At 44.5% G+C, this 13,873-nt stretch overlaps 1 protein-coding gene and 1 long non-coding RNA gene across 3 annotated transcripts in view; one reads left to right on the top strand and one right to left on the bottom strand.

Moving 5' to 3' along the window:
- Positions 1–13,873, top strand: part of OTOA (otoancorin) — a 59,564-nt gene that overhangs the window by 30,068 nt on the left and 15,623 nt on the right. Inside the window, exons 21-24 of the mRNA XM_084641810.1 lie at positions 956–1,049; positions 1,920–2,049; positions 7,774–7,961; positions 11,730–11,885. Coding sequence (XP_084497936.1) covers positions 956–1,049; positions 1,920–2,049; positions 7,774–7,961; positions 11,730–11,885 — 568 coding nt within the window. The remainder of the gene's footprint in view (positions 1–955; positions 1,050–1,919; positions 2,050–7,773; positions 7,962–11,729; positions 11,886–13,873) is intronic.
- Positions 7,835–13,873, bottom strand: part of LOC311527630 — a 31,104-nt gene continuing 25,065 nt past the window's right edge. For both annotated transcript variants that reach the window (XR_014713404.1, XR_014713405.1), the window contains 2 exons: positions 9,195–9,320; positions 7,835–7,974 (listed from right to left, as the gene is read on the bottom strand). This is a non-coding gene — a long non-coding RNA (uncharacterized lncRNA). The remainder of the gene's footprint in view (positions 7,975–9,194; positions 9,321–13,873) is intronic.

The following is a 13,873-nucleotide window of genomic DNA, read 5'->3' as shown; positions in this document are numbered from 1 at the left end:
CCCACTTTACAGGAATACACAATTTCTCTCTTGTTGTCTCTCGTTCCCTTTAGAAGAATCTCATGTTTGAAGGCAGAGCCTGAAAACAAAGTCATTGCTCCTTAGTCATCACTTAGCTAAGCTGTGCTTGCAGTCTTTTCCCCTTACATTCAGTCACTTGAGTTGATTATTTTTTGTTGCTCCTCTTTGAATTTCCTCCAAGATGTCAGTATTTTTCTAGTAATGAAGTGCTTGGAACTTGAATATATTAAAGAAAGTATTAAAAATTACTTTATTTTTCAAATGTAAGTTGAATGTCAGTTTTACTGAACACTAGGGTTTTTTTTAGCTTTTGTAATGTATATGGGCCTGATGCTCAGAGGAGATGAGTACCCACAACTGCCACTGAAGTCAAAGGAAGTGGCAGGTGCTCATCATCTCTTAAAATCAGGCCTGTGTATCTTTAGGGGCCAATCCTGCAAATATTTAAGCATGTGAGTAAAGTTACTCAAGTAGTTAATTATTTGGAGGATTGGGTCCTTAGTGTAATTTCTGTGGGACAGGGACTGTGTCTATTTTTGTTTTATAAAGTTCTTAACTCAATTTTGGTGCTGTGTAATATGATAGACTGTTATAATGAAAAAGAACAGAGGTTTTAAAAGGAGAGAGACTCATCCTTCATCAGATATTATGGTAATAGGCATGCAATAAATACTAAGAGAGATGTATGAAGAGGGGGGAAAGCACTCTCTGATTAAGGAGGGAGAGACAGCTTTGTAGATTCACCATAAATCAAGGAATTCCAGGAAAATGTGATCGGATGTTAAAACCCAAAAAGTCACTTTGGTAAATAGGCATCTATCTTTGCGACTGTACACAGTATAAGATACACATGCAGATTTAGTACAATTATGAGTCAGGATGGTATTGCAGTCATTTGGTATTTTGTGTATAATTTTCCAAAAAAATTTCTCAGCACCCCAAAGAACTGGACGGCTCAAACAACACAGGATATTGGACCATTCGTAGCTCTTTTGTCAAAAGATGAATTAACTGTCCTTGCTGAAAAGGTATCTTCTTATTTTAATTTCTAGAAGATCATTTTAAAGCTTTGCTATAGTAAATGTTGTAATTCAATTTAAAATATGTGCATTCTAGTACTTAGTGGGTGTTTAATTCTACTTGCAAGGAACCTTGTAAATATTTTTGCCCAGTCCTGCATTCCTTACTCAGTCAAAACTCCTGGGATTTAGCACGTAATGTAAAGAGTTATCTGTATTTGTACATAGATAAGTGCACACTGTTATATAGGAAGAGATTATATGTTTATGGATCTGTACACAGCCTGTACACATTCATGCTTTCAAAGCTTCAGACAGTGCAGTGTTCCCTGCTCCCCCATCATGCTATCCAAATGTGAAGAGTCACCTTGCTTGGATTAAAACTCTTCCTAACTCATTTTTAACAGTGGGCACATACTGTGAACTATATATAGTGTAGTATTAACCATGTCGGTCCCAGGATAGAAGAGAGACATGGTGGGTGAGGTAATATCTTTTATTGAACCAACTTCTGTTGGTGAGAGAAATTTTTCCTATAAAAGATATTACCTCACCCATCTTGTGAGTTATATAGGTAGATGACAAGTTTGAAATCAGCAAGAAGTGTTACTGAAAACTGCTAGCTTGTGGTTCATGCCGGTCATGGGACCATGTAACAGGAGCCTCCCGCAAATCATGCTCCCTCTATCTGCGAGGAGCCAATTTACAGTCCTTTCCCCTGAACACCTGTAACAAAAGACGAGGGTGCTGAGTTGTGGTTAACCCCTTGTTCGCTGGAGCCTAGGCAGTGCTCCTGCCCCTTGTCACATCCTAACTGCTTTGTTTCAAATGGGAGGGAGTTCTGAAAATGTCTTACTGCTTTTATCTCCCCTCTTTAAGTTCCCAAATACAATTTTACAAATAGCAAAGATGGCTTGGCCAGCGTCTCCACCTGAAGAGTTTCTATCTGCTATATTTGAACCTATTCGCAACTCCATTAATAGCATTAGAGCATCTGACCCCACAACTGGTGAGTATGTCACAGGTACCTGTCCAATGTCAATGTGTTGGATTGACAGTCATGACATTTTTGACTATGCTGCTGCAACCTGAATGGTCTCTTTGTTTTGCTTTGTTGTCAAATGCGTTTTGAGAGGCAGTGTGACAAAAAGCAAAATGCCAAGTATTTTAAAGAGGTTCAGTCTTTTAGAAACATTAGAGCAAAGACTTTCACCATTAACATGCTTATCTTTTTTAATGATCAACTAATGAAATGCTTTACTTCATTAAAAATACACTACTAAACAAGGGCTGAAACATATCTGGTTGCATACAGATTTTGCATTTTAGAATTATTTTGCTTGACTTGTAGTATAAGTGAAAGTTTCATGAATAGAAAGACAGCAGAGAGCCAAAATGTTGAGCCAAAAGATACTGTCCAGTTAACATACACTGATGTCTGATAAAGGATTAACTCAGCTGTTCTAAATGTGACATCAGTGTACTGTGGTCTGTCTAAACAGACTATATTGGTTGCTACAGGTTAAAATAAATTTTAGGAAAAACACAATTATTTGCTTATCAGAAACTCTTGTGCCAAATGAAGTCTATCCCATGTATTTATTTCACATACTTTGATTATGTGTGAGTCTATAACTACATTGTAACCTCTGGCAATTTAAAAGATCACGTGCAATGACCTAGGGAGAATATTTAAACTATGTAGTCTAATGGACTGAAAGACATACCTGCTCCTGCTATGGGTAGATTTTCAAAGGCATACATGTGGATTAGGCACCCAATGTTTTCATTGTGAGTTGGATGCCTACCTGCCTTTTGCATCTTCGAAAGCTTCACCCTGGGTTCTTTGTTTAATATAGTATAGGCCCCTATCTTTCATGGAGCTCTGTGCTCGATACCTTTAGATCTGCATGGACCCCCACTCAAATCCAGTGGAGTGATTCCAGATTTATGATGGTGTATCTGAGATCAGAATTTGGCCCTTATCATACTATATTTATATACAAAGGAGGAACAATAAATGTAGTTTTGGAGTGATGTATTCTTGCCTCAGTACAGCAAAACAATAATAATACCTAGCTCTTATTTAGCACTTTTCATCAGTAGAGCTCAAAAAAAGTTTACAAGAGGTCAGTATCATTATCTCCATTTTACAGATGGGGAAACTGAGGCACAAAGCAGTTGAGTGGCTCGCCTGAGGTTACCCAGCAGGCCAGTAGCAGAGTCAGAAACAGAACCTAATGCAGAACCGAGTCCAGTGCTCTAGGGTACACTGCCTCCCCCCATCCACTCCACTGACTTCAGTGGAGTCACTCCAGATTTACACTGGCGTAACAAAGCAAAATCTGTTTTAGTTTAGGTAGTCTAAACACTACAGGTACCAAAACACTACTGTTTTGTGGTGTAGTGTGGATGAAATTGTGTAGTGTGGATGAAATTCACCCCTCCCTGCACAGGTAGTGATTTATGGCATAAAACGAGCTTAAAGTAACCCAGCGAGTGGCCACAAGTCTGCAGTGCAGCCTGCCTTTATGTCATTTAGAACATAGTTTTCAGGCTACTGGGTCACAGCACCTGTACTGAAGTATCTGTAGTGTTTTGGGATTACCTAAACTAGAAGATTGAGGGAAGATATGATTGCTGTCTATAAATACATCAGAGGGATAAATACCAGGGAGGGAGAGGAGTTAAGCGCCAGTGTGGACATAAGAACAAATGGCTATAAACTGGCCATCAACAAGTTTAGGCTCAAAATTAGTTGAAGGTTTTTAACCATCAGAGGAGTGAAGTTCTGGAACAGTCTTCCAAAGGGAGCAATGGAGGACAAAAAACCTAGCTGGCTTAAAGACTGAGCTTGATAAGTTTATGGAGTGGATGGTCTGATGGGACTGCTACGACTGCCAGTAGCAAATATCCCCAGCTGCTGGTGATAGGACACTAGATGGGGGAAAGCTCTGAGTTACTACAGAGAATTCTTTCCCAGGTGTCTGGCTGTTGGGTCTTGCCCACATGCTCAGGATCTAACTGATCACTGTATTTGGGGCTGGGAAGGAATTTTCCCCGGGGTCAGATTGGCTGAGACCCTGGGGGGTTTTCGCCTTTCTCTGCAGCATGAGGCACAGGTCATTTGCAGGTTTAAACTAGTATAAATGGTGAATTCTCTGTAACTTGAAGTCTTTAAACTATGATTTGAGGACTTCCGTAACTCAGCCATAGGTTAGGCGTCTATTACAGAAGTGGATGGGTGAGGTTCTGTGGCCTGCGAGGTTCAGGAGTTCAGACTAGATGATCACGATGGTCCCCCCTTCTGACCTTAAAGTCTATGAGTAACATGGATCTAGAAGCCACTCTGGCTCACCCCAGTGGCCCCCTCTGCATTCAGGGGCAACGAACAGCCAATGCAGAACCCCCCAGTGCTGCCACGCTCCCCACCGAAGACCATCATGGTGCTCCAGTGCCGTGGAGGCCTTTCATTCTTCAACAAATATGAATAATTTGGCTGGGGGAGAGCCTTGAAGTGTAGAGTTTGTGCTGTCATCAGACACACACAAGAAAGAAAGACTGAATTAATTTTAATGAAGTTCTGCAACATAATCACACACAGTTTATAGAGAGCTCACGTAGCAAGTTTCAGCCAGAAGTGAAGTTTTATGGCTGTCATCAGGTCAGCTGCCTCACTAATGTACCCTTGTGGTCTGAGATTGTTCTGCAGGCACCTTGCGTCTGTTTCCCCCTTCAAGAGGATTCTTAAACACACACAAACTCCTATTAAATTCAGCACACTCCTTCCTGCGGCTGCATTTATTAACATAACATTTCAAAATAAAAGTTCTCCAATCCCCATCAAGCTTCTGCTCCAATCTTCCTGCTGGGTGCCTTGCTGGAGCCAGGGCCGGCTCTAGGGTTTTTGCCATCCCAAACTCCGAAAGCACAACTGCCCAAGCAAAAAAAAAAAGGGGGGACGGGGGCGTGGACAGAATGCTGCCCAAGCAACAAAAAAACCGGATGGCCGGAATGCCGCCCCTAGAATGGTGTCACCCCAAGCACGTGTTTGCTTTGCTGGTCCCTAGAGCCGGTCCTGGCTGGAGCCTTCTTGCTCCCAGCTACAACTGACTCTGCTTGTTTTTCTCTGAGCATCCCTCCTCTTGCAGATTCCTACTGCTCTTTAGAGGACTCAGGTGTGTCTACTTTGTAACTAGGGTTGGTTGGCCCCAGGCCTCTAGCCATTAACGGGGGAAGCCACCCTGTTACAGTGACTGACTTCTAAATCCCTGAAAAACAGGATTATTATGAAAACACCTTCAGGATTGCAGTGGTCTAATGTTGCTCCTCAAACTTCATGCTAATTGGCCCAGTGTTTGCCTTTCAAAATATCCAGTTGAGGATTTGTCATAACAACAGTCATGCTTAGGACTGTAGTTTTTTTTCAATCTCTATTTCTCAGTAATATTATTTAAAATAAAAGTGAGTGTCCTATGACATTTTTTACAGAGGGGAGAGCCGAGGCAAAGAGATTAAGTGATTTACCCCAGGTTTCACAGTGAAGCAACGGCAGTGCTGGGAATAAAAGCTAGGTCTCCTGGCTCAGCGTCATGAAATACTATTGTGTATGTTCAGATCTAAGCATTTTCACATATCTGCCCCATTCATGCTTGATCAGTGTGAAATCTGATTACAGCAACAACAAGAATGAATCAGCATCAAACACAGGAAATGCTGCCAGGATTGTAATGAATACTGCCATCTGCAAACTTGCCAGCAGAGCTGGTGTGTTACAAGAAATGAACTCCTTAAGGCTTTTTTTCCCAAGAACCAAAAACATTAGGTTTTCATGACAAGGGCATGGAACTGTATTGTCTCTGCGTGGGCAACATTTACATAAGAAAAACTGACCTTTTGCAGTGGAGGAAAGTGAAACAATCTAGCTTTACAAGAGGCCAGTTTCTATTATGGACAAAGGGAAAGCAGTAATGTCTCCTGGTACAGAAGTCAAACAGCTTTTCCGTTTGCCTACAGATTCATCCTTCTCAGGGTTCTACCCACTGCCGCAGTTTTATTTGATTCAAATAAATCTGTCCTCTGCTTCCTTTTAAAGTACAAAGTTATTTTGTACGTCCTTGCTTTAATTTGTTTAGCTCTGGAAGCTCAGCTCAGAGGCAGCATCTGTGGAGTTCTGCTTTTTACTGGTGATGGCCAAATCTGAAGACATTCAGAGATTGTTTGGTTTAGATAATGACTGAACAATCGTTTGCTAAATTAGGGACAGGAGAGTGGCTAATAAGAGACCATGTTAGGATGCTAGGCTCTCCCTTGCATCAGTATCAGGGATATTAAGCCTATAGAGCAGGGGTGGCCAACCTGAGCCTGAGAAGGGCCCAGAATTTACCAATGTACATTGTCAAAGAGCCACAGTAATACTTCAGCAGCCCCCCGATCAGCTCCGCCCTGCCCCTCCCGCTCCCAGTGCCTCCCACCCTCTGGCAGCCCTGCTGATCAGCGCCTCCCGCTTCCTCCCCGCACCTCCCGATCAGCTGTTTCGTGGCATGCAGGAGGTTCTGGGGCGGGGGGCCCCAGGAGAGGAGCAAGGGCGCATAGCAGGCTCGGGGAGGGGGCGGGGCGTGTGGCAGAGCCAGGGGTTGAGTAATGAGCCCCCCCCCCCCCGGGCACATTGGAAAGTTGGCGCCTGTACAAGGAGCCGCATATTAACTTCTGAAAAGCCACATGTGGCTCCGGAGCCACAGGTTGGCCACCCCTGCTATAGAGACCTGAGTTTGTCAAAATGCACAATAAAAAAAGAAGCAGAATCTGCCCTTATATCAGATATTTAACCAATACAATTTGGCAGACCAAACATTTCTATTGTAAATAAGCATCCCTTTCTGCATTTTCCTAATTCTTGGCACTTTAACAACATGCTTGACATGAGTATTGCATTTCTCTCACATTTAAGTTCTGGAAACCAATCTACTTGCCTTGTTTAAATGTCAGGCAACGCTTACAGTCATACATCTCTGACCGTGCCTTTCAAACTGAAGAGGCCTGCTACTGTATGTAATAGCTAATGAGCTGGACTTCACCAAGTCTTGTTTGAACAAAGATAGGCAGGTTTATTCAGCTGAAATTTGTGTGTGAACAAAAGTACAATACAGCTATTGTACATAGTACAAAAGTGTGAACAAAAGTACATAGCTACAGCTATGTGGAAACTTAAACTGAGGCCAAACTAAGGAACTTAATTGAGTTCTGACTCAAGCAAGACTCCCACTGAGGTCAATGGAAGACTTTATCTCAGTATTTGACTCTTAATAATGTAGGGTGCCATTTTTTTGAGCAGTGCGTAGGACAGTTAGATGCTTTCTAGCTGCTGCATGCAAATTACATTTTATTAAGATACCTTTATATGGTAACAGTTTTAAAAAGTGTGTTTGCTCCTCCTTTCCTTTCCAGCATGTGCTGCCTTACAGGGTCAGAGCAAATGTTTACCTAAATTTAGGTAAACACTAATTTTGTAGCAAGAACATTAATTGCACTTGTACTTTTAAAAAATGCATTTTTATTTCATTGCAAAAATATTTTATGCTTAAGTTAACGTCAAGATTGTTCTGGCTCCAGTTAATACATAATACATCAACATCGTAACGAGAGAGCAAAAGTCTTTGCTGCTTTGCATTTTTGTTAGTTTTCTTCAAGGAAAGAAGTCATCCTTTCAGTCTGTGTTTTGATTTCTTCCCAGACTGCACAGGAATCACAGCTCCCTCTTCAGATGAGATAATTAAATTAGCAGAAGCAAATGCCTTTTGGTCAGTTCAGGAACTGCAGTGCCTGGATACAGATACTTTTACCAAAAATGTGGAATTCCTTGGGACTGTGATGAGTTTCAACAGATCCCAGCTTATTGTCTTGAAGGAGAAAGCTAAGCAGGTAGCTATTATGTCTGTGAAAGAAACATAAATACATAATTTAATTTACTATTATTAAAATGTGCATTTCTAAAGCCACCATTGCTGTAATAATCTCTATTGCTGCAGTAATATCCATTGCTTATTGGGGAAATAATCTAAGATTAGTCATAAAATAATATGCTCCATTGTTTTAGAGCAGAGGTGGGCAAACTACGGCCTGTGGGCCACATCCGGCCCACGGGACCGTCCTGCCTGGCCTCTGAGATCCTGGCCCAGGAGGCTGTCCCCCCGCCACCGCACGGCGCAATGCTCTGGGTGGAAGGGCTGCAGACCCTGGCATGACCCGGTGCTCTATGCTGCGTGGCTGCCCGCCCTGGTGCAGCCGTGCTGCCCGCCACTGGTGTTCCAGGCCACACGGTAAGGGGGCAGGGAATGGGGGGGTGTTTGGATAGAGGGCTGGGGGGTTTGGGGGGTGGTCGGGGCAGGATAGGGACACTCTTTCAACAGATGTGTGACACTACCACCAAGGGTGGACACAGCCAGGGAATGCATGCTCCGGGGTTCCCTTTCAACAAGACCCCCCCCATCAGTGACTATTGCAACAGATGCCTCCCTGATAGGTTGGGGCGCCCACTTGTGTCACCACAATGTTCAAGGCAAGTGGTCTGCTACGGAAACCCGGCTACATATCCGTCTCCTGGAACTCCACATGGTACACAATGCTTGCCGACATTTCCTCCCACTCAGACGAGAAACCTCAATCTCTGTTCTCACCGACGATGTGGTGTGCATGTTTTACATCAATTGCCAAGGAGGAGCCAGGTCTCATTCGCTATGCGTAGTAGCCATGAATTTATGGAACTTCTGCGTCCATAACAATATAAACATCACAGCATCATACCTACCAGGGTGCTAAAACACTACAGCCGACAACCTCAGCAGGCACTTCTCACAGGAACACGAGTGGGAAATCCATGACCGTGTTCTCTACACAATATTCCAAAAATGGGGTCACCCAGTAATCGACCTTTTCACCTCAGCAACAAATCACTAATGTCCACTATTTTGCTACAGGGCAGGCCTGGCACTGGGATCGTTAGGGGATGCTTTCCTCATCCCGTGGAACGTGTCACTCATGTATGCCTTCCCGCCGATACCACTGATCCCACGGGTCATCCACAAGATACGACTCGACAGAGCATACATCATTCTCATTGTCTCCACATGGCCCAGACAGACTTGGTTTCCGTACCTCTTACGTCTGTGCTCCACAACCGCTGCCTTTCTGGACGGACCTTCTGTCCCAGAACGAGGGCCTGACGCTCCATCCAGACCCAGCGAAACTCCATCTCAAAGCGTGGTTCCTCTCTGGCTCCAACTTGGGGAAAGTAAAACAGGTATTACTAAATAACCGTCCCCTCACCACTAGAAATACTTACTGCCACAAGTGGAGAAGATTCTCCCTTTGGTGTCACCAAAAACAGCTGGACGCGACCAAGGCGCCTCTCTCTATGATCCTAGACTACCTACTAGAACGGAAGGAAATGGGGTTAGCCATAAGCTCTATTAAAGTACCCCTGGCTGCCATCACAGCCCTCCACGAACAGATAGAAGGGGCTTCAATATTCACTCACCTGATTACACGGCACTTTCTAGCAGGTATACAGAACATGTACCCAGAAGTACACCAACCTGCATCACCATGGGATCTCAATCTTGTGCTCAAATGTCTCACAAGACCTCCCTTCGAACCTCTAGCAACCTGCTCGCTCCTTCATATGTCAATGAAGGTTGCGTTCCTAGTGGCAATCACGTCTGCCAGACGTTTCAGTGAAATAGGAGCATTGATAGCTGAATCACCATACACTGTATTTACCAAAGACAAAATCACGTTACGTCCTCACCCAAAATTCTTGCCCAAAGTGGCTACAAATTTTCGTATTAATCAAACCATACACTTACCTGCCTTCTATCCCAAGCCACATAACGACTCTCGAGAAGCAACGTTGCACATGCTAGATGTCAGACTGGCTGTAGCCTTTTACTTGGACAGAACTAAACCATTTCGCAAGTCACCAAGACTATTTGTCTCTACATCAGAGCACTCCAAGGGCTCTACAATATCGACCCAGAGACTCTCCAAATGGGTCTCTACCTGTATTCAGACTTGCTACCACCTGCATCACAAAGAACCCCCTGTGAGCATCAGATCCCACTCGAAGCGATCCATGGCGACATCGATTGCATTTTTGAACAATGTCCCCTTAATAGATATTTGTAGAGCTGCAACCTGGACATCAGAGCACACTTTTGCAAAGCATTATGCTATCACCCAAGGCCTTGTCTCAGACTCTGTCGTTGGCCTGACAGTGCTCTCATCACACACTTATACATAACTCCGAACCCCTACCACCTTTGGTGGGGTACTGTTCTACAAGCACCTAGAGTGGAGCACCCACAGGAACACCACTTGAAGAAGAAGAAGTTACTCACCTTGTGAAGTAATGATGGTTCTTCGAGATGTGTGTTCCTGTGGGTGCTGCCCTACCCACCCTCCTCCCCTCTACTTCGGAGTTCACACAGCCAAGCTCTGCGGTAGAGAAGGAACAGAGGGGACGGTCGGGGAGCGCGTGCTACATGAGGTGCCAACGGCTGCACCAGACGACTCCGGTGCGTGCCCTTTCCCCGACCGAGTACTGCTGTGAGAAATCTCCGATCTCCGGCGCAGGGACGCACCGACACCTAGAGTGGAGCACCCACAGGGACACACATCTTGAAGAACCATCATTACAGCACAAGGCGAGTAACTTCTTCAGTTTTCCAAATAAATATTGGCATTAATACTGAGGGATGGGAGGACAGAAAAAAAAAAGCAACAAAGAGAGACAAAAATGTTTACAAAACTATTATTATCTCTAATCCTAAAGAAATAAAACTTTTCTTTTTAGTTTACTATTGGTGACTTATGCTTGATATTAGGGGCTTCACTGTAAATTCCAAAACTCCTAGTTAGCATGGGGGGATGGGAATGCTTGGTACTCATGGGGGGCAGTGATGGGCAGGCGGTGCGGGGTGCTCTGTGTGGGAGGGAGTGCCCAGTATCTGTGGCGGGGGAAGTGGGTTAGGGGTGCCTGCTACTCACCACAATGTAGCAGTGACCAAGTCTTCCCTCCTTGCGAGCCTGTTGCTGCAGCAGTCAAGCAGTCTCAGCTGCCAGGACCCAGCTCGCTGTCCCTCTCCCTCCCTCCCTGTCCCTCTTACTGTGAAGCAGCAGCCACAAACTGTCCTCAAGCAGGTCAGAAGACTCTGTGAGAGGGAGACCAGGTCACCATCTCTCCTTCTGGAGCAGGGAGCCACATCTGGAGAGTTCCAGCACTTCCAAAATTCGGATGAAAATCAGTAAAATCAGAATAATGGCTTTTTTAAAACCCAGGAATTTGAGGAAAAAAGATTTAAAAACAAACAAACAAAAAAAAAAACCAAAGGGAAAATCATACCCGCTTATTCAACCAATTTATACTTATTAACCAGAAGTCATCTTGTGTGACAATGTAAGTATTTTTAGATCAACTGAGCGTCACCACCCTAGAAATATGAAGGGCTCAATTCTCTGCACTGTCCAACCTCTGCTTACACAGTGAAGAATGGGATTAGCAGACCACACAATCCAGCCCATAGAGTTTTATTTTGTTAATTATTACTTTAAAATCAGAAGTAGAGACAATGGAGCATGTAAGTGAGTGTTCGTTATGAACTAATAGATGCTGTATGTTAATTTATTTTAAAGGTTTGGGGTGCATTGCCGGGCTGGAAGAGTTACCATATCGTTTCCCTTGGACGTATTGCCCTAGCTCTGAGTGAGCGTGAAATAGAAGCACTGGATTTAAGTTCTGTTGACACCGTTGCGGCACTTAGTCAACAAACAGAATGGACTCTTGTCCAGGTAAATATTTTATTAAATTTACTGCTGGTGAAAAGGCATGGGATGAATGACCCTCCAAGACCTGAAATCACCTACAGAACAAATACAGCTCCCCATGCTGCCCTTCCAGTTTTTCTCAGCCAGGATCTCCAGTGCCACCTCTAAGGGTGAGAAGGTAGTTAAATGTTCATGCCTACTTGGTCCTAAGCCTCTCTGGTGAGAGGACCAAGGAGGGTGGCAATATGTACCAATTATGATAATGTTCACTATGCTTTGACCACTTGCCCATTAGGGATTAGAATGAGACCATCAACTCATTTCACCCAGGTCTCTGAATAGACACAAACTGGTAAAAACAATTAGTCCTTATTGACCAAGGCTGGATTCTGTATTGCTACTACCACCACCCTAAATTATTCCTGGGGGAATTTGGTGCCAATGCGCAATGCAGAATTTTGCAGAAATTAATGCGCGTGCAGAATTTCCTTTCCCCCACAGAAATGGGCTGCAGTGCTGCTAGCCACCACTAGGGGTTGATGGACCCGGCAGAACCCAGCTTGTACACAGAAGATGCTGCTGGGGAGAGGGGGAGGGAGCTAGAAGGTTCATGGCAGCTGCAATTCCCAGCATGCCCTGGCCCCTAAGGGAAGGAGAGGACAACACACAGGAAACTCCATACAAGCCTGGGACCAAGCATCAGGCTGTTTCCCCCTCTAGATCCCTGGGCTCGGGGGAGGGGATGGGGATGGCTGGGCTGGGGGCAGCCACGGCTGTGCTCTGAGGAGGGGGAGGGGGTTTGGGTATCTGGGCAAGGAGGGGCCCTGCAGCTGGGCTCAGGGTGGAGGGGAGGAGGAAATGCGGCAGAGAAACAGGAACTGAGTTGTCATATGGGTTTCTTTAACTCTCTACTCCTGGGGGAATTTGTGTATCCGTATTGCTACGGACATACTTGCTGACAGGTATTTTGAAATAAATGAAACAGGTGTGATTATGTAGTGTTATTTTGACAAATAAAATGTGCAGAATTTTAAAATATTATGTGCAGAATTTTTAATTTTTTGGCACAGAATGCCCCCAGGAGTATTAAATACATCCAGACACTTGTACAGATGAGCTGTTATTTACAAATTATTCCATTCAGATGCTCGAGTACTCACTCTGTTCTCTCAGTATGCCTGAATAACTCCCATTAATGCCAGTAGGATTTACATAGTGAATAAAAGAAGATTAAAATCCTTTATTTGCATATGCAACTAGCAGCAAATTTCTGTCCATGTGGTCTTGCCATCACTTCTCTTCAGCGTATGACATTAGGTTGATGGTAGCTAGCACTGGCTCAGTGTCAGAAATCTATGTAACAGATGTTTATGCTGAAGAGGCACTATAAGGAAACAGAAGGAACTGGCGTGTTTTAACACAGTACTTCACTTTTGATATTTCCTGTTGTATTTTAATAAATGATACTGATTAAGCATAGGTTAGCATCTACATAAGACACTTAAACAGTACAGGAAGGCTCTAATTTTGCAATGCTTCATACTGACCGTTTATGGAAGAGAAAAAATTATCTATGATTTAGCTCTTTTCAGTTAAGTTGAAATTGGGAAGTTTTGTTAGATCAGAGGTGGGCAAACTACAGCCTGCGGGCCACATCCAGCCCAAGGTACCATCCTGCCTGGCCCTTGAGTTCCTGGCTGTGGAGACTAGCCCCCCGCAGCCTCAGCTCGCCGTGCCCCCAGCGCTCTGGGCAGCGGGGCTGCAAGCTCCTGCCCAGGCAGCGCGGCTACGGGAGCCACCGGTATAGTATATTAAATTGCTCCCCTTAGGAATGTGCTGCTTACTTATGGCTGCCAGTCCTGGTGCTCTGAGCTGCATGGTAAGGGGGCGGGGAGCAGGGAGGTTGGATAAGGGGCAGGGGGTCCTGGGGGGCAGTCAGTGGACAAGGAGCAGGGGGTGGTTGGATAGGCATGGGAGTCCCAGGGGGCCTGTCAGGGGCAGGGGTGTGGATA

The sequence above is a fragment of the Lepidochelys olivacea genome (genome assembly GCF_965140295.1).
Source record: "Lepidochelys olivacea isolate rLepOli2 genome assembly, chromosome: 10".
NCBI lineage: Eukaryota > Metazoa > Chordata > Testudines > Cheloniidae > Lepidochelys > Lepidochelys olivacea.
The sequence above is the reverse complement of the archived record's forward strand: the minus strand, read 5'-3'. Positions and strand labels throughout refer to the sequence as shown.